This window comes from Volvox carteri (genome assembly GCF_000143455.1).
Source record: "Volvox carteri f. nagariensis unplaced genomic scaffold VOLCAscaffold_11, whole genome shotgun sequence".
Classification (NCBI taxonomy): Eukaryota; Viridiplantae; Chlorophyta; class Chlorophyceae; order Chlamydomonadales; family Volvocaceae; genus Volvox; species Volvox carteri.
Genome location: NW_003307554.1, coordinates 1073391 through 1087684, shown reverse-complemented (window position 1 = coordinate 1087684; position 14294 = coordinate 1073391). Strand labels below are relative to the sequence as shown.

General features: G+C 54.3%; 1 protein-coding gene across 1 annotated transcript in view; it reads right to left on the bottom strand.

Moving 5' to 3' along the window:
- The window catches only part of VOLCADRAFT_104036 (uncharacterized protein), a gene marked incomplete at both ends in the record, with an annotated part of 43279 nt that extends 29124 nt beyond the window's left edge, over positions 1-14155 (bottom strand). Inside the window, 21 exons of the mRNA XM_002948662.1 lie at positions 527-804; positions 1105-1192; positions 2492-2613; positions 3176-3239; positions 4117-4193; positions 4521-4594; positions 7413-7675; positions 7974-8148; positions 8458-8627; positions 9016-9132; positions 9338-9514; positions 10054-10201; positions 10437-10757; positions 11044-11153; positions 11933-11977; positions 12594-12756; positions 12987-13107; positions 13368-13548; positions 13636-13721; positions 13805-13989; positions 14070-14155. Coding sequence (XP_002948708.1) covers positions 527-804; positions 1105-1192; positions 2492-2613; positions 3176-3239; positions 4117-4193; positions 4521-4594; positions 7413-7675; positions 7974-8148; positions 8458-8627; positions 9016-9132; positions 9338-9514; positions 10054-10201; positions 10437-10757; positions 11044-11153; positions 11933-11977; positions 12594-12756; positions 12987-13107; positions 13368-13548; positions 13636-13721; positions 13805-13989; positions 14070-14155 — 3051 coding nt within the window. The remainder of the gene's footprint in view (positions 1-526; positions 805-1104; positions 1193-2491; positions 2614-3175; positions 3240-4116; positions 4194-4520; positions 4595-7412; positions 7676-7973; positions 8149-8457; positions 8628-9015; positions 9133-9337; positions 9515-10053; positions 10202-10436; positions 10758-11043; positions 11154-11932; positions 11978-12593; positions 12757-12986; positions 13108-13367; positions 13549-13635; positions 13722-13804; positions 13990-14069) is intronic.
- Positions 14156-14294: the final 139 nt, after the last annotated feature.

The window sequence follows — 14294 nt, the reverse complement described above, 5'->3', positions numbered from 1 at the left end:
CGTGAGGATTTTTGAGCTTGGTGACCTCCCCAGCCCGGGAAGACTCGTCGGGCTCCCGGTCGCNCAAGTCCTGGTAGCGAGCTCTCTGAGATGCTCGGTTCGTTCGGTCGGCAGGAAGAGCCCCCCAGTTGCGACTTCGTTTATGTTAGGAGACCAACGGGCATAGATCCCGTCTAGTTGGAGCGCCAAACAAGCGCTGTTGCGTGCCGGCCGTCGTTTCCCGTGCGGCCTGACCCGGGGGCGGAGTGCATGAGACTAACCAGCCGTATGCACCCGCCCCCCGCGCTGTGCTTCGGCCCGGGGCCCCCGGCTTTTCAGCCCACAGTGTAATCAACGTCATACATACATACATACATACATACATACATACATACATACATACATACATACATACATACATACATACATACATACATACATACATACATACATACATACATACATACATACATACATACATACACACATACATACATACACACATCGACATTGACATCCACATCCACATCTCCACACACATTCCTACCCTCCGGAAGTTCCACCAACAGATGAGCCCGGCACAAAGCACGATGCAGATGGCCTGCGGCTTGGGCCAGCTCTGGAAGTCGTTGGCCACAATGACGTAGGCGGCTTTTGCGGCGAGGATCTGCAGCCGCGCCACGGCCACTGGCGAAGCCAGGTAGGCTCGAGAAACCGGATTGAGGTCAGAGGAGGCGACCACCATTAGAGCTGTCACACCGAAGAACACGGCAGCGGTAAACAACGCCACCGTCATGTGGGCGATGTGGGGCATAGCCAGGCAGTCTGCGTGCGGATAGAGCGGGGAGGAATATGGGAGGGCGGAAGGGTGGGTGGCACATGCAGTGCGGGTTGTGATGACGGGAGAATGTACGGCAGCAAGAGGTGCAATGCAGGGGATACAGTTAGGGGTCGGTTATATAGCTGCAGTGTGCTTTGCAGCAGGCTCGCATGCTATCCTAGCAGAGAGATAGAGTTGAGAGAGGTTTGCATTCTCGTCGGCGCTGGCAGTTGGTTGGCAGCGGCCAGGCGGCAGCTATCAGCGCCCGGCCAAGCAGGTGGTCACCGTAGCTACTGTGTACTCACTAACACTGCTCCCAAAGTAGACGTGGTTCTTCTCCTTCTTCGTGAAGTTGCAATTGGCGGCAAAGACGAAGTAGTCGAAGAAAGACACCTGCGACGTGTGTGTGTGTGGTTGTTACGGTGGGTGCCGCATTTGTGTGGCATTGGGTGCCGCATGTGTGTGCGAGGGGGGGTGGGTGGGTGGGTGGGTGGGTGTTGTCGTGTCATCATGTCTGCAAGTGCGTATGTGGGTCCAGCCCTTGGCTCTGGGGCTCCGGGTGGAGAGCAGGACCCCGGGTGCCTCCGAATGTTCGGCTGCCTACGACGCGGGCCCCTTCACACCCTGTCTTCATGTATGGACTCACGTATAGCATGATGAACATGACTGGACCAGTTCGATGAAATTCATCAGTAGTCCCATCCATCCATCCATCCGTCGATGCATCCGTACATTAACAACCGTTGCCCGTTCATTCATTCATCCATCGTTGCAGAGGAGATAGGAAGCCGTCAATCGCCAGCCGCAGGTCCGTCCAAGCATTCAGCAGCCGACGGTGCGCAGCCAACCAGCACGCAGTGTATGTAGCGTTCGGAGGATTTGCAATTTCAGAGGATGGACAACGGGGTGATGAAGAGGCGGGAACGCAGAAGCATAGACATTGGCATGCATCCATTGTTGCGTTTTCGGCTGTGTTGCTGGCCGCTAGAAGCAAGGAGAGCTTGCGAGGGAGTTACGCGTGGGGAGAGGAACTGCAAGTTTCGCGAGTTACACGTCTTTAAGGACAAAAAGCATGCTCTCTTCGACTCTCCGGCATACAGCTCGTGCAGGCCGTCTGTTAGTTTTCAGGCGTGGCGATCAGACTGTGAAGGAAGTGATGGTCGCAGAAGACCAGCTGTAGCTGGCAAATCTTGCTTACAAAGTATCTGGCTTAATCGTGTCTCTAATAGCAGACACACTGCCATGGCATAAGTCCCATCTTTTGTTTGGGTAGTGTAATAGCAGTTTTCTTTCGTGCCTTTCCTGGCAGCTGCATTTTCTGTCAGCCCTTATGCCCTTGGGCCAACGAGCCCATACAGCCGCTGCACTCTTGAAAGGGTAAAGCAACCCCAGATGGCGCTGTGACTTGGTTGGATGCTGGTGGTGAGTTGCTGAACCCAACGTATACATTCCGAAGTCGGATGGGGTGAACGGATTAGGGTGCCCCTCTAGCAGGGGAGAGCAGGGAACTGCCTCGGGAAAGGGGGCCGCTGGTGAAGCTCACCACCCTGTAACAACATACATACATGCTGTGCGTGTTGTGACACTAAGGAATGCAAGGGCCGTACCGTCGTATACGATGTGCAGTACAATAGACGCAATGCGAAGCCATTTAGACTGTTCCTGCCGCCGCATAGCCACCGTTAGCCCCACCAGGCCAAGTACGGCCATGATTACGATAGCCACCATGACGTACATGACGATAATGTACGTTTTGTAGCCGTACAAGCGTACGATAGGTGAACGCCATACCGCCCATCGCACCAGCTGCCAAACTGCGGATTAGGGATAAGTTGAGGAGAGACATCATGTGGCTGGCTGGACTCGCGGTCTGCAAACCTCCCCATGCGGGTATCGTAGCCCAATTCAGGACTGTACATGCTGGGTAACGGAAGGGGAAGTAAGCAAGGGGTATCGCCCAGCCCACCGCATGCACATGCATCAGCAAGCGGTCACGGCTTCGGTGCCCTCCATACCTTCCTACTGCGGTTCATAGCCGTCAATCTGTTACACGTATTGTCACCTATGGATGGACACGTTGTCGTAACATGTCGTACATGTACGGCCACGTATCCGTTAATAAGTGGCCAAACCTTAGCCCATAGGGCACTGGGCAGGACCATTTAGTGGTGCTTTGAGTACAATTAATAGCACTCATACCCTCTGTAACGCCCGGCAGTAGAGACCCAGGCGCCCTGCAAACACGAGGCTGCGGATCTAAAACCCTAAGACGTCCCCTTCTCATCTACAATACCACCAATCAGCAGCAGCGCGATGGGTACATGACCAGGTAAACGCCTCACAGCCGCACACACGCACACATGGACCAGGAGGTACCTGGATTATTGACGTCGATGTTCCAAGCTGTGATGGAGGGGTTGAACACCACGATGAAGCCCATCTGCAAGAGAGGACAAAGACCCGCAGGGCAGGGAGCGCAAAACAGCAGCAACGAACAGGTGCAATCTCGTCATCAGCTGCTTTACCTACCATAGCCAGCGGTGTTGATTGGGTAGCGATGGCGGCAGCTAAGGAGCATTCGATTGTGGTTAGCTGCTGGAAAATGTGGGCTCTAATCCCTGGTCAGCGGAGGGCAGCCAAGGCCATCTATAGATAGAGACACACATCGGTCTGCTTAGTAGCCTGCATGCGGTAAACCGGTCGGGCTGAAGCTGTCCGACAGGAGAACTAATCTTTCTCAGTCAGGTACAGAATAAGCACGATTAACGACATTGTGACGTCTCACAGCATTAGATGGCCGGCAAGTAACGACCGAGCCAGCAAGCGGGAGGTGCGTAGACAGACAGCAGCAGGCAGGATGGCCAAGATGAGTGCAGGTAGTTGTAATTCAAATGTACGGTTAGGTTAATAGGATGTACGGTTAGGTTAATAGGTAGGATTGCAGCCAAGGCCTGCTGGCCACTGCCACTATGCCATCGGGCGCCCCGGCCCGTGTCGGCCTGCTGGGTACATCTGGCTTGGAGGGCGGGGCTCGAATTGTCCCGTTTGGTGCTGTGAACCAACCCTCCTAGTTGCAAATCAGCCAAAGGCAGATGAATGGCGCGTGGAGACTCGTCCGTCCGCACAGCCACGTGACATCATGAGCAGCCTGTCTTGACACCCATGAAATTCGCACGATGCGGCACGGGCGGTTTAGGTTTCCCCAGCAGTAATAGCAGAACTGGTGGTAGGTGCTTATAGTCTCCGCGTGCTGCCAGCGGCCGCGGCAGGGCAGACGGGCAGATGAACCAATTTGCACGTCCATGCAAAGCACGTACCAGGCCCTCCAGCACCACCTTGAGCACCGCAAACTTCCATCCGCTGAGGGCCGCCTGACGAACCAGGGTATACATACCTGCATGGGACATACGGTATACACCCGCATCACATCGGCGTGGTGGGGACTCTCTACCTCTCAACCTGTCATCTTGCATATTAGGGGGAAGCATCGCCTATGCGCTCGTGCATGCGGATGTGTATGCGTATGTGTGTATGTGTGGCATGCGTTTGTGTGTATCTGTGTATCTGTGTGTTGCATGTGTATGTATGTATGTATATGTGCTGTGTGTGTCTTGGTGTGTGTGCTGTGTGTTTGTGTGTGCGGATGTGTGTATGTCTGCCTGTACGTATTTCGTTTCATCCTCTAATACCACTTGGCATCTCCACGTGGCGGACATCTCACATGAGAAGATGCCATCCTGTATTGAGCGCTTCTGCTCCAGAAGGTCGCCCTCCTCACGCTCCGCAGCGGTGGTCCTGAATGCGTGGCCAAGTGGGTTGGGCGGGTGGCGGTCGGAGTGATGGTGAGGTGGTATGGCAGGCAGCGGACAGGACGCAAGGACGCGGGTGGCATACATTGGGAATGGCCGGGAGTGAAGGACCCCTCCGAGAGCAGGCAGGAGCAGGCCATGTGGGTCGGCCATGGTGGGGAAAGAGAAGCAGCCGGGTAAGAGAGGTGGATTGGGGCCCTTCCTCTATCACGGCTACGGCGGGGTCGGCGTGTTTAGATGTAGGAGTTTTATGTGGCTTGCTCCATGACGGAGCTGACCCTGGGGCCGTGGCACCTGGTCTGCAGGCGCAATAACACAGGCAGGTATGTGTCGCCAGGCAGGTTTGCACGCGAACTGTACGACCTGTTTGATTGGCCCGTTCCCATCCAAGGTAGGGTTTAACGGACGGTAACCAAGTTTTTGGAAGCATGGTTACACCTGCATGCTTGCGTGTTTTGCGTGGATAAGCGGCCAAGGAACAGCCAGCAGCAGCAGGTGCGTACATCTGGCGCATTCGGCTCAAGTGCGCCAAGCGAGCAAGAATGCGGCGGTACGCTCAGCGATATGAATTGAATTTACAAGGTTCCATTTAAGCGATTTTCAAGATATTGTTTGCTGCTTAATTTGTCTTGTCAGTCCCGGGAACGACAAGCATTGAATGCACGACTGCAATTATGCTTGTCAACGCAACCCAACTTCTTGCCCGAGATATATGGTTGACCTTGCATGGGAGGGTAAGATGTCCTTTATTGTAATCTTTCGCTCACGGCTCTGCCCAGTGAGAAACCATACGGCTGTACCTTTCACGCCTGAGGAACTTCGAGTCGCTGCGCTGTGAACTTGTCTCGCTTTGCCCAAGTCCACTCGCAGTCCCGGACGTGCCGGACGCGCCAGAGCGTTGCGACGAGGCGTCATCGGCGTCTAGGTAACGAGACGACATTTGCCTGAGTTGTTATGTCTCAACAACTCCATACGCCTCTCTTACGTACTACACAAAAATAAAATGAATGATGCGTGCGCTACCAAACTCTTCAGCCTCGCACTTGCGTGCTTGCAGACCTGGAGCAGTATCTGGGAAATAACCTTGTATTAAATGTATTCATTATTTTCTCCAAAAAAACATCAAGCAATCTACTGCCTGTCTGTGTTGCCGTCGTGCATGAGACAACGGTTGACAAAGGCTAGTACTACTTTACTTTGCAGTGTCGAATCTGTATATGCTCCCTGATCTCTTGTACCACAAGGAAACTTCCCTTAGTCTTTGTTTTGAAATTGGTCTGACCTTCCTGTTCGCTCACCCAGGCAGACCATGACAATATCCCCGGAACAGTTTTAGCTTGCAGTACGCGTCCTAATTAACATGTGAAAAACGCCTGATATGATACGAGGCATAGAGTGTGTGATGGAATGGAGCTGAGTTGGCGTGGTGCTGTAAGCCGAGAGGGCAGTTATCCTCATAACTGTGAGCTCATAGAATGATAGTAACAGAGATCTATTGCAGGTAGACTTGCTGAGGGTTGCGGCTCCGTTTCTGTGTCTGGTTGGTCCGGACTTCACGAGCGACAGTAAAAGAAAGGAGCGTAATGCGGCGGTTTACACGCTGATCGAGGTTAACGTATGTACTAGCTATCCTGACAAATTGAAAAAATATGCAAACATTCACAACGTGAAATTGTTAGACCAGCGGCTTAGGGCCGCTTCTAAGTGTTTTCCACGGTGGGTGGCGTTCACTTAACATGTTTGCATTTTAATTGTCATAATCCATCATGTGCGTGGCTTGGCAATCTTCTCCATGCCGCCCCTTTCGGATCCCACGGTTAAGAACAAGGCCTACGCAGGCTACAACTTGAAGCACCTTGAAGGGTACTTCCAACTTACGGACGCTTCACGCTAGCTTGCGTAGTGATCTGCGACGGAGTACTCAACAACAAGCCACGTACACAATTCCACGCATTGAGGGCAGCGCCAATTCTTCCCTCCAATAATGAGTCTGACGCGTGCCTAGCCTATAAACCAGAAGCATGTCAGGATCTGACGCATATGCTTATTTCCTGAAATTCAAGGTAAGGGAGCTTATAGCTGTATGCAGGCAAATCCATGCTGTGGATTCGGAACGATCGTTCTCTATCGCGGGCTAGCTGGCTAGGCAACCGCATAGTTTGGGCCATGAGACAAGTTAGACGCCAAATTTTGCGGGTGACGACAGGCAATAGAGGGCAAGCTCCATGTTCGGCTTGAGCTGGCTTGAGCGGCCCGTGTACGCGTACACAATCTTTGGAACAGGAGACTATATATATCAGTGGTCCAATTGCGGTATCTTAACGAGTAAACAGATATTTTGCTTGCAAATTTGCTTTTTACCCTCTCTTTGAGGAGTCCTTTATGGCTCATGAGCCTCTTGGCTTATTTGCGCCGTACAACTTGTAAAGCTCGTAACACCAAAAAAAACGTCCACAAAGTCAAGTGGCACCCAGCGATAATCCGCACCTGACTCATCTTGAGCTCTCAAGTTGAGCACAAAGACACAACATCCAGGTTTGCACACCCGTGCCCGGAAAGGTTTCACTATGCGACATGGCAAGTAACCCCAGCTTAGGCCATAACGAGCTGCAAACGCACACGCATGGCGAACAGCCATACACGGACAGGGCCGCGTACGGAACCTGCGAACGAGTTCGCGCACTACACACTGTTTCATCCCAGCGCTGTCGCCTACGCGTCCCCATCACGTAGACGCTACAGTGGCACTGCCGCTGCTAATCAAGCTGGCTCCGCTGCCGCTAACAACACCGCAGCTCGCGCACCGCACGCTCAGCACGAACTCCCCCGCATCGCCATTAAAGCCAGACACGACAATATAGTAGGTGACGCCGGCCAGGATGTCCTTGTCGATACGGCTGGCGGCACCACAGGCGGGATCGTCATCGTTGGCCAGCGTGCTCTCCAGCTGCATATCGTCTCGCTGACCCAGCAGTAGCACCGTGTCGTATGCGGAGCCGCAGGTGGAGACGGTGATCGTCTGAGCGAAAGGTGCCGTGTACGCATATGCAACATCAGGTGACACGTCCTGTAGGGGCAATGCGCCGTGCCGTGGCGTAGCGGGTCAGGCGGGGTGAAGACAGAATTTTCTGAATAAAACTTCAAATGTTTCTGGGTGATGCACCAAATGAAGCATGCATGAGTTGAAGGAGTTGAATCCTTGCCTCTTGTATGTGTGCACATGTGGGTGTGCATGGCATGCAGCCCTTGCGCAACAGGAACGGCGCCAGGCGCCTTGCTTGTGTGGGTGCAGTGTACCGGGCACCAATGTAAAGGGAACGCCAGAGGGAATGGGTGCCTGCTCCTCCTCTCGTTCTGCGTCTCACCAACGAGTTTCCAGGCGAGGTGGTGTAGTCGTGGCGGAAGAGGATGGTGTTGCCCGAGTCGTTGAAGGGTAGGGCACGAATGAGCCGCGGGACAGCCGTGGTTTCGCCCACCTGCTCCCTTGTGTCGTTTACCTTCAAGACCTGCGCTGCGAAATCGAACCGCGGGTCGGTGCTCCTGCAGACGGCACAGTAAAGAGTTTATTTATTCCACCCTTACTTAGGCCACGGTGGAGAGCACGGAGGACGATACATGATGTATTGCTCCTCATGCCTGTCATATAAATACTTCGGACAGGTTTTGACCATTAATCCGTACCTCTTGAAGGTGAATTATGCAGCATCAAGTATGCACAGTAAGTTCATACCTGTCCTCTGTGACAGGATGCATTCGTTTGTATAGAAATCCATTCATTTCTCCATTCATTCATTCATTCATTTACCCATTCGTGTCGTATTAACCCATTCGTGTCGTAGCTCCGCACACCTCATGGAAAGCTGCACATAATAGGCGCCCTGCGCTGTCGCGGCGTTGGGCTGTAGCAGCAGTCGCTGGCTCTGGTTGTAGTTGGAGAGCGTGAAGGTAAGGCTGGACGGGAAAACGTTGGCAAGTGGCTCACCATTCCAGGCCAACGGCGCGCTTGCCGTCATGTTCACCTGCCGTAACCACGGCAGTTCGGGACCGCGCGTGAAGGCATCGGTGGTTTTTAGGAGGGACAATTGCTTCACGTCAAAATGTATAACGAGTGGACGTGCAGGCGCGGAGCGGGGACGTGCTGCAAGCCTCAAACGAAGAGACAACATTGGGTTATCAAACGGCCATCCAGGATCACGTACGCTGCTGGAGGAATGCTGAGGTCTAGATTCTTGTCGTTAGGGTTAGGGCAGCGGCAGGGGTCTTAGGGTTTTGCACAGGTAGCGGCAGGGGTCTTAGGGTTTTGCATAGGTAGCGGCAGGGGGTCTTGCACAGGTTCAATTGTATTACATACAGTCGTGCATGCAGGTCACGTGCTTCAGCAGCGGGCAGCCGCTCAAGCGGCCGCACCTGGCCTGTTGGCTGCAACTGCAGCGATACCTCAATGTCCACGTTCCCGATGGCGGTACTGCCTGGAAGGGGCTCGCTGAGCGGCGCCACGATCACAATGCCAGGCGATACACGCACCTGCGTGCAGGCATGCCGAGATGCGCACAACCTTCGTTACCCACGTCATTAACCACGTCATATAACGGCGGTTACATGCCTGTATTTTTGATACAGGCGAGCATGAAGCCAAGAAGCCTCAGTGCCCCGGTGAGTTCTTGGGTATAGAGCCGCTGACGTGAACGCAAAAATGTGTGATGGTTCGTTCCGTGATCGCCGTACGCACCGGTACGATCAGAACGGACTGGAGCAGGCGGTTGGGAGTGGAGCTGATATCGAGGGGGGCCCAGGCGGAGGTACTGGGCGACGGTGTGAAGGTGTCGCTGCCCAACCGGTCATCCGTCACAACACCAGCCAGGGACGACCGCAGCAGCCGTTGAGCCACGTCCGCAGGGCTGGCGCCCTGCGCCATTCATACGTACATGCACACATACAGGGACGGCGGTTGGTGCATTGTGTGTCACTAATCATTATGGCTAACGACGGTTGATGGCTAACGGATGCCCGCGACAGGATGACATGTGAAAGTGAGCGTTTGTAGCTCGATAAAACCCTAAGTCATCATGTGGGCGGTGTTACAGCTACACAAATTTACGTAACAAGACTTAGTCATACGGCTCCATATCATTACGGTGGAAGATTTGGCTCCCTGCTGGAGATAACGAATGGCTCAGAATCCACAGTGTCGTTCTGTTCTCAGAAGTTTAGGTTTCACTTCCCGTCGGACCGAGAGGTCCCGTGTGAGTGCCTGCTGCTGCAGAACCCCCGTCCGTCTTTGCTCAACGACCCAACCTCCCGCAGATCTCTGACCGCCCGCGGCCCCCATGCATCTCCTTGACCCATGCATTTGCTGGTGTGTCCTTAGTCCCCAACCACACGCCAACATGGCGCATGACGTTAAGCGAGTCCCTCCACAAACCCCCCAGCCCACGTAGCACATACCGGATGGTTGTCGAGGTAAAGTGCCGCCACTCCGGTAACGAACGGGGCTGCCATGGACGTCCCCGTCTTGGGTGCCTCCGACGCGTCCGTCCACGGTACGGCGCTAATGACGTTGACGCCCGGCGCGAAGAGGTCCAAGCAGGGGCCCCTGTTTCATCCGCCGTTTGTTCCAGGCCAGGTAAGAAGTTTTATTCGTTTGGCGAGATGCATGGGCGCCGGGCGGCGGTCTTGTAGCCATGTGACCTTTGTGGCGAGAGGGTCCCACACCAAACTTATTTACCCAAGCTCTGCTCAACCCATCGTACACACACGTGCTGCTACCTCCTCGTATTACCATCGGTCGGGCAGTCACCCGCGTCCCAAGTGCGTGAAGTGGCACTCACCAGTTTGACTTGTACCAGCGGCGCCCGTCCGTGTCTATGGCACCCACCGCTATGGCGGACTGGGCGGAGGCGGGCGACACGTTGCAAGCGTCCACGTTGCCGTTGCCCGCGCTCGCCACTACCACTACTCCCATCCTGCCATCAGGATGGGCCATTGCGCCACGCGAAAGGGTGGGGTGCGTGATAAGAGCTGAGCTTCGTGGGCTACCGTGCGCTCCGACGCGGTCATAAAGACGCTTTACATGCGTTTGATTTATGGGCGCATTGTGCGTTACGTACGGTGTTTGTATTACACGAAGTTCTCGGAGAGGGAATGGACGGCTGGGAGGAGGGTGGGTTGGGTGTGTGTACGTGTGTATATTCGTGTGATGCTTAGACATGGCGCATGCGCGCCCGACAGCCCGCATTCCGATGAACCGGGAAATATCGCAGCCCCATCGAACCTTTGCCCTGGTTCCGTCAGGACTTCAACAACATATCTAACGTTCCTGTTCAATGGCGCCATGACACCTGCCACCCGAAATCTGCCAATGCAACCCGCGTACGGGCCGTGCCCCGCTGCCCCCCGGGCTCCCTGGCCTCATCACCCCACCCCCACGGCGCCTACCTCCGCACCAGGGCATCAATCGCGGCGTTTACGGGACTGCTGTAGTAGCCCTCCAGCGACATGTGCACCACAGCGGGGTACTCAAGGTTGCGTGCCACCCATTCCAAGCCCTGGAGGCGAAAGCAGCCGGAGGAAACCGGAGAAGCCAAGGCAGCAGCGGGTGGCAGCATAATAAAGGCAGACAAAACAAAAGCAGCAGTAAAAGAAGTGAGATGCGAAGCCGTTGACCGATGAGACCCCCTGAGCGCTGCGCCAACGTGGCATCCTAATGACCGCGGCGCGGGGTGCAGAGCCTTGCAAAAGGTTGCAGCGGATAATCATTTGCAAGCTTGGAGATGATATCCTAATTGAGTAGGTTGCAGGAGAGTTGCCGGGCACACACGGCACCGTTCCCTTTTTCATGGGCCAGTTTGCAGGCAGAACTTGAAGGAACCGTATGCGCCTGGCATTGAAGAGTCACGCCGTGAGCGGTATGTATGATGTGTGAAACAGGGGGGTATGTCTTCACCCGTGGCAGCTACCCTGCGAAACCCTGCCTTCCCCGGTATTTCGGGGCACCCTCATCCTGTCACCCTAGTCAACCTCTCAGTGGATCGCTTAGGTTCCGCACCCACCACCAGCATCCAACGGAATCTGCCGGGTCGACAGCGGCCCAACTCCATTCCTGGTCGGCTCGTGGGTCAACTTTATGTCAGGTCACCACCATCCATCAACTAGGGGCGCAATACCTTCCACCATCGGAAGGTTTTTTGACCCTGACAGGTCTCGATCCCGGGATTTCCCGGGGGCAATGGTCGCGCGTTACCTGTAGTGCCAAACCCTAGTATATATAAAAGAAACGTCCTGCAAGCTGCAGCAACCCAGCTTGAGAGTTTGTTGCCAAACTTACCTGTAATAGGGATGTTTCGTTGGCATTTCCGTAGCAGTCCAGAACCTGCGGCACAGCGGGTATGTGTCCAGACAGCACACCATGCAAAGTGCTTAGAAACACGATTGATGAAGTCGAAATCTACTGAGACGTGATTCCAAAGGATATGGCTGATGCAATTGATTCGCGATGTTATTGATCTCGGAACAATGACCACTCAGGTAAGCACCTGACCCAGATCTCTGGCCACCATCTATCCCCTAGAACATCCACGGAGGCAGTCCAAGCCAGGCAAAAGGTCAAAAGGCAGCCAAAGTCAGGTACAAGACAATAAATAACCTTTGCCAAACTCAGGTCTAGTTTGGAAAGCACGGCCTGAGCGCCAACGAGATAGAAGCCTGCTGCAGTCGACGCCCTCTTACGCAGTGCTGCTGATGCTGCTGCTCGCTCTCTAGCTCCTATCCAATCTCCCCAATCTCCCCAGCCCTTATCTTTTGCATTGTCGAGCTTCCATAAGCTTTCTTCCTTGTTCCTTCCCTTCCTTCTAGTTTCTGCATCTGTTATCCCTCTCGCCGGTGCAAAACGTCCAGGGGGAACCCATAACCTTTCCATCCCCGCCACCGCAACACACGAATACGTTAGACTGAAGCGTATTATGACTAGTATCCCTCTCGCCTCCCACCTTGACAGGATGCAGAGTCACGTTCTTGGCGACCCCGTTGTCCAGTCCCCCGATGATGGCCGCCACGTGGGTGCCGTGGCCGAAGCAGTCCTCGGTGGGGAGGGAGTCACCCACTGCCGCGAAGCCGCTCGTGACGCGGGTGCCGTTGAGAGCGTTGATGGTCCTGTCTGCAGCACATATAGCGGGAAGATCACGAAGCACAGGCGTGGAATGAATTTGCCAGTAAGGAAACCCAAATCGGACTCACCAGAACCCAGAACTGATGACCTGGGAAAATACTATTTTCCAGCTAGTAGCTGCACGCGGCGAACCGCATCCAAAAATGTGATGGCTGTGGTGATTTGGGTTATGGTGGTAGTGCTAGTCTAGGTGGTAGTGCAGTGTTGTGCGCACGGTGTGTGGTATATTATGTTTGACTTGCCTTGTTGTTCAGCCGACGCAGGGCCCATTATTCGAAATTGCACGTGGGACGCCCGAATGCCGGAATCGAGCACGTACACGTGGACTCCCGTGCCTGCGACGGGGAGCCGACGGCAGCAGGGGCCCAGCCATGCAAAGCGCTTTCCACCGTCTTTACCTAGAGAACTTGCACCATGATGCAAGTGAAAAGCAAAAGATGCACTGAGTACGGCTCTAAAAAATCGACACACGATGGCTCAAAGTGTGTTGGTCAAACCAGGGTTGGGAGCTGTATTCGAAGGGCTAAATTCGAAATCTCAAGCTTTAACCTCTTAGGAGGATTGTTTACATCACGACGCAAACCTCGCAGCTCACCCACGCTGTCGTAGTGATAAACGCTATCCAGGGGCAGGCTGCTCTGGTCAATTCGATCCAAGCCCCAGGTGACCGGGTCCAGCTGCTCGGGCAAGCGCCTGGCAGTTGACCGGGCCGTGCTGTTGCTGGTACCCTGTTGCTGGTCGGCCTCTTCACAAGCAGTCAAGAGCTGATCACCGATCTACGACTTGAAACGACGTACAGTGACCCAGATCAACTCCAAAACGTCGAAAAGTGCGGGTTGCAATACGCGGGTAACAAAACGTACCGAGAATCCACGGTCACGTGTCGCGTGGTCGACGGACTCCTTGTACAACTGCTGCACATCACGAATGGCTGCTCGACTAAACCTCCCTGGATGAACCAACATCGCGGTTACATAAGCCCTGCTTAAGAGCCAGAACGAAAGCGATTTGCTGATTGAAGATCGGATGTACCTGAGATTCCACGGATGAGCGTCCGAAACGTGTCTGTGCAGCTATATCTGTGCTGCTTCCGAAGCAAGTTACTTTCAGCGCAAAGCGTCGCTGTGAAGGCATCTGGGTCAACGTTGGATTTCAGCACCAAAATCCAGTTTTCATTTGGGGCTGTGGCATCAGCTGGTTGAGATGGGCTAGGGCTGCTGCGTAGCAGGGCTCAAAAGGCGTTCAGTGCACGGAGGACGCAGCTCAAGGACTTGGTTTTTTTTCCTAAAATGCGTACCTGAGCGCTGTTAGCGCCAATAGCATGGATGCCAAGCAGGCGGAGCCAAGGGAGAACCCCTGGGCGGGGCATCTTGACGCGCCCATGGCGGAATATGTTGCTTGGCGCCCTAACCTACTCTGTATATCCAATATCCATATAGCTTTATCTCAAATGCCACCGATCACGGATTTTTTACTCACTTGGGTGTATCGCTCTAACGACAGATAGAAGTGCAGGCTACTA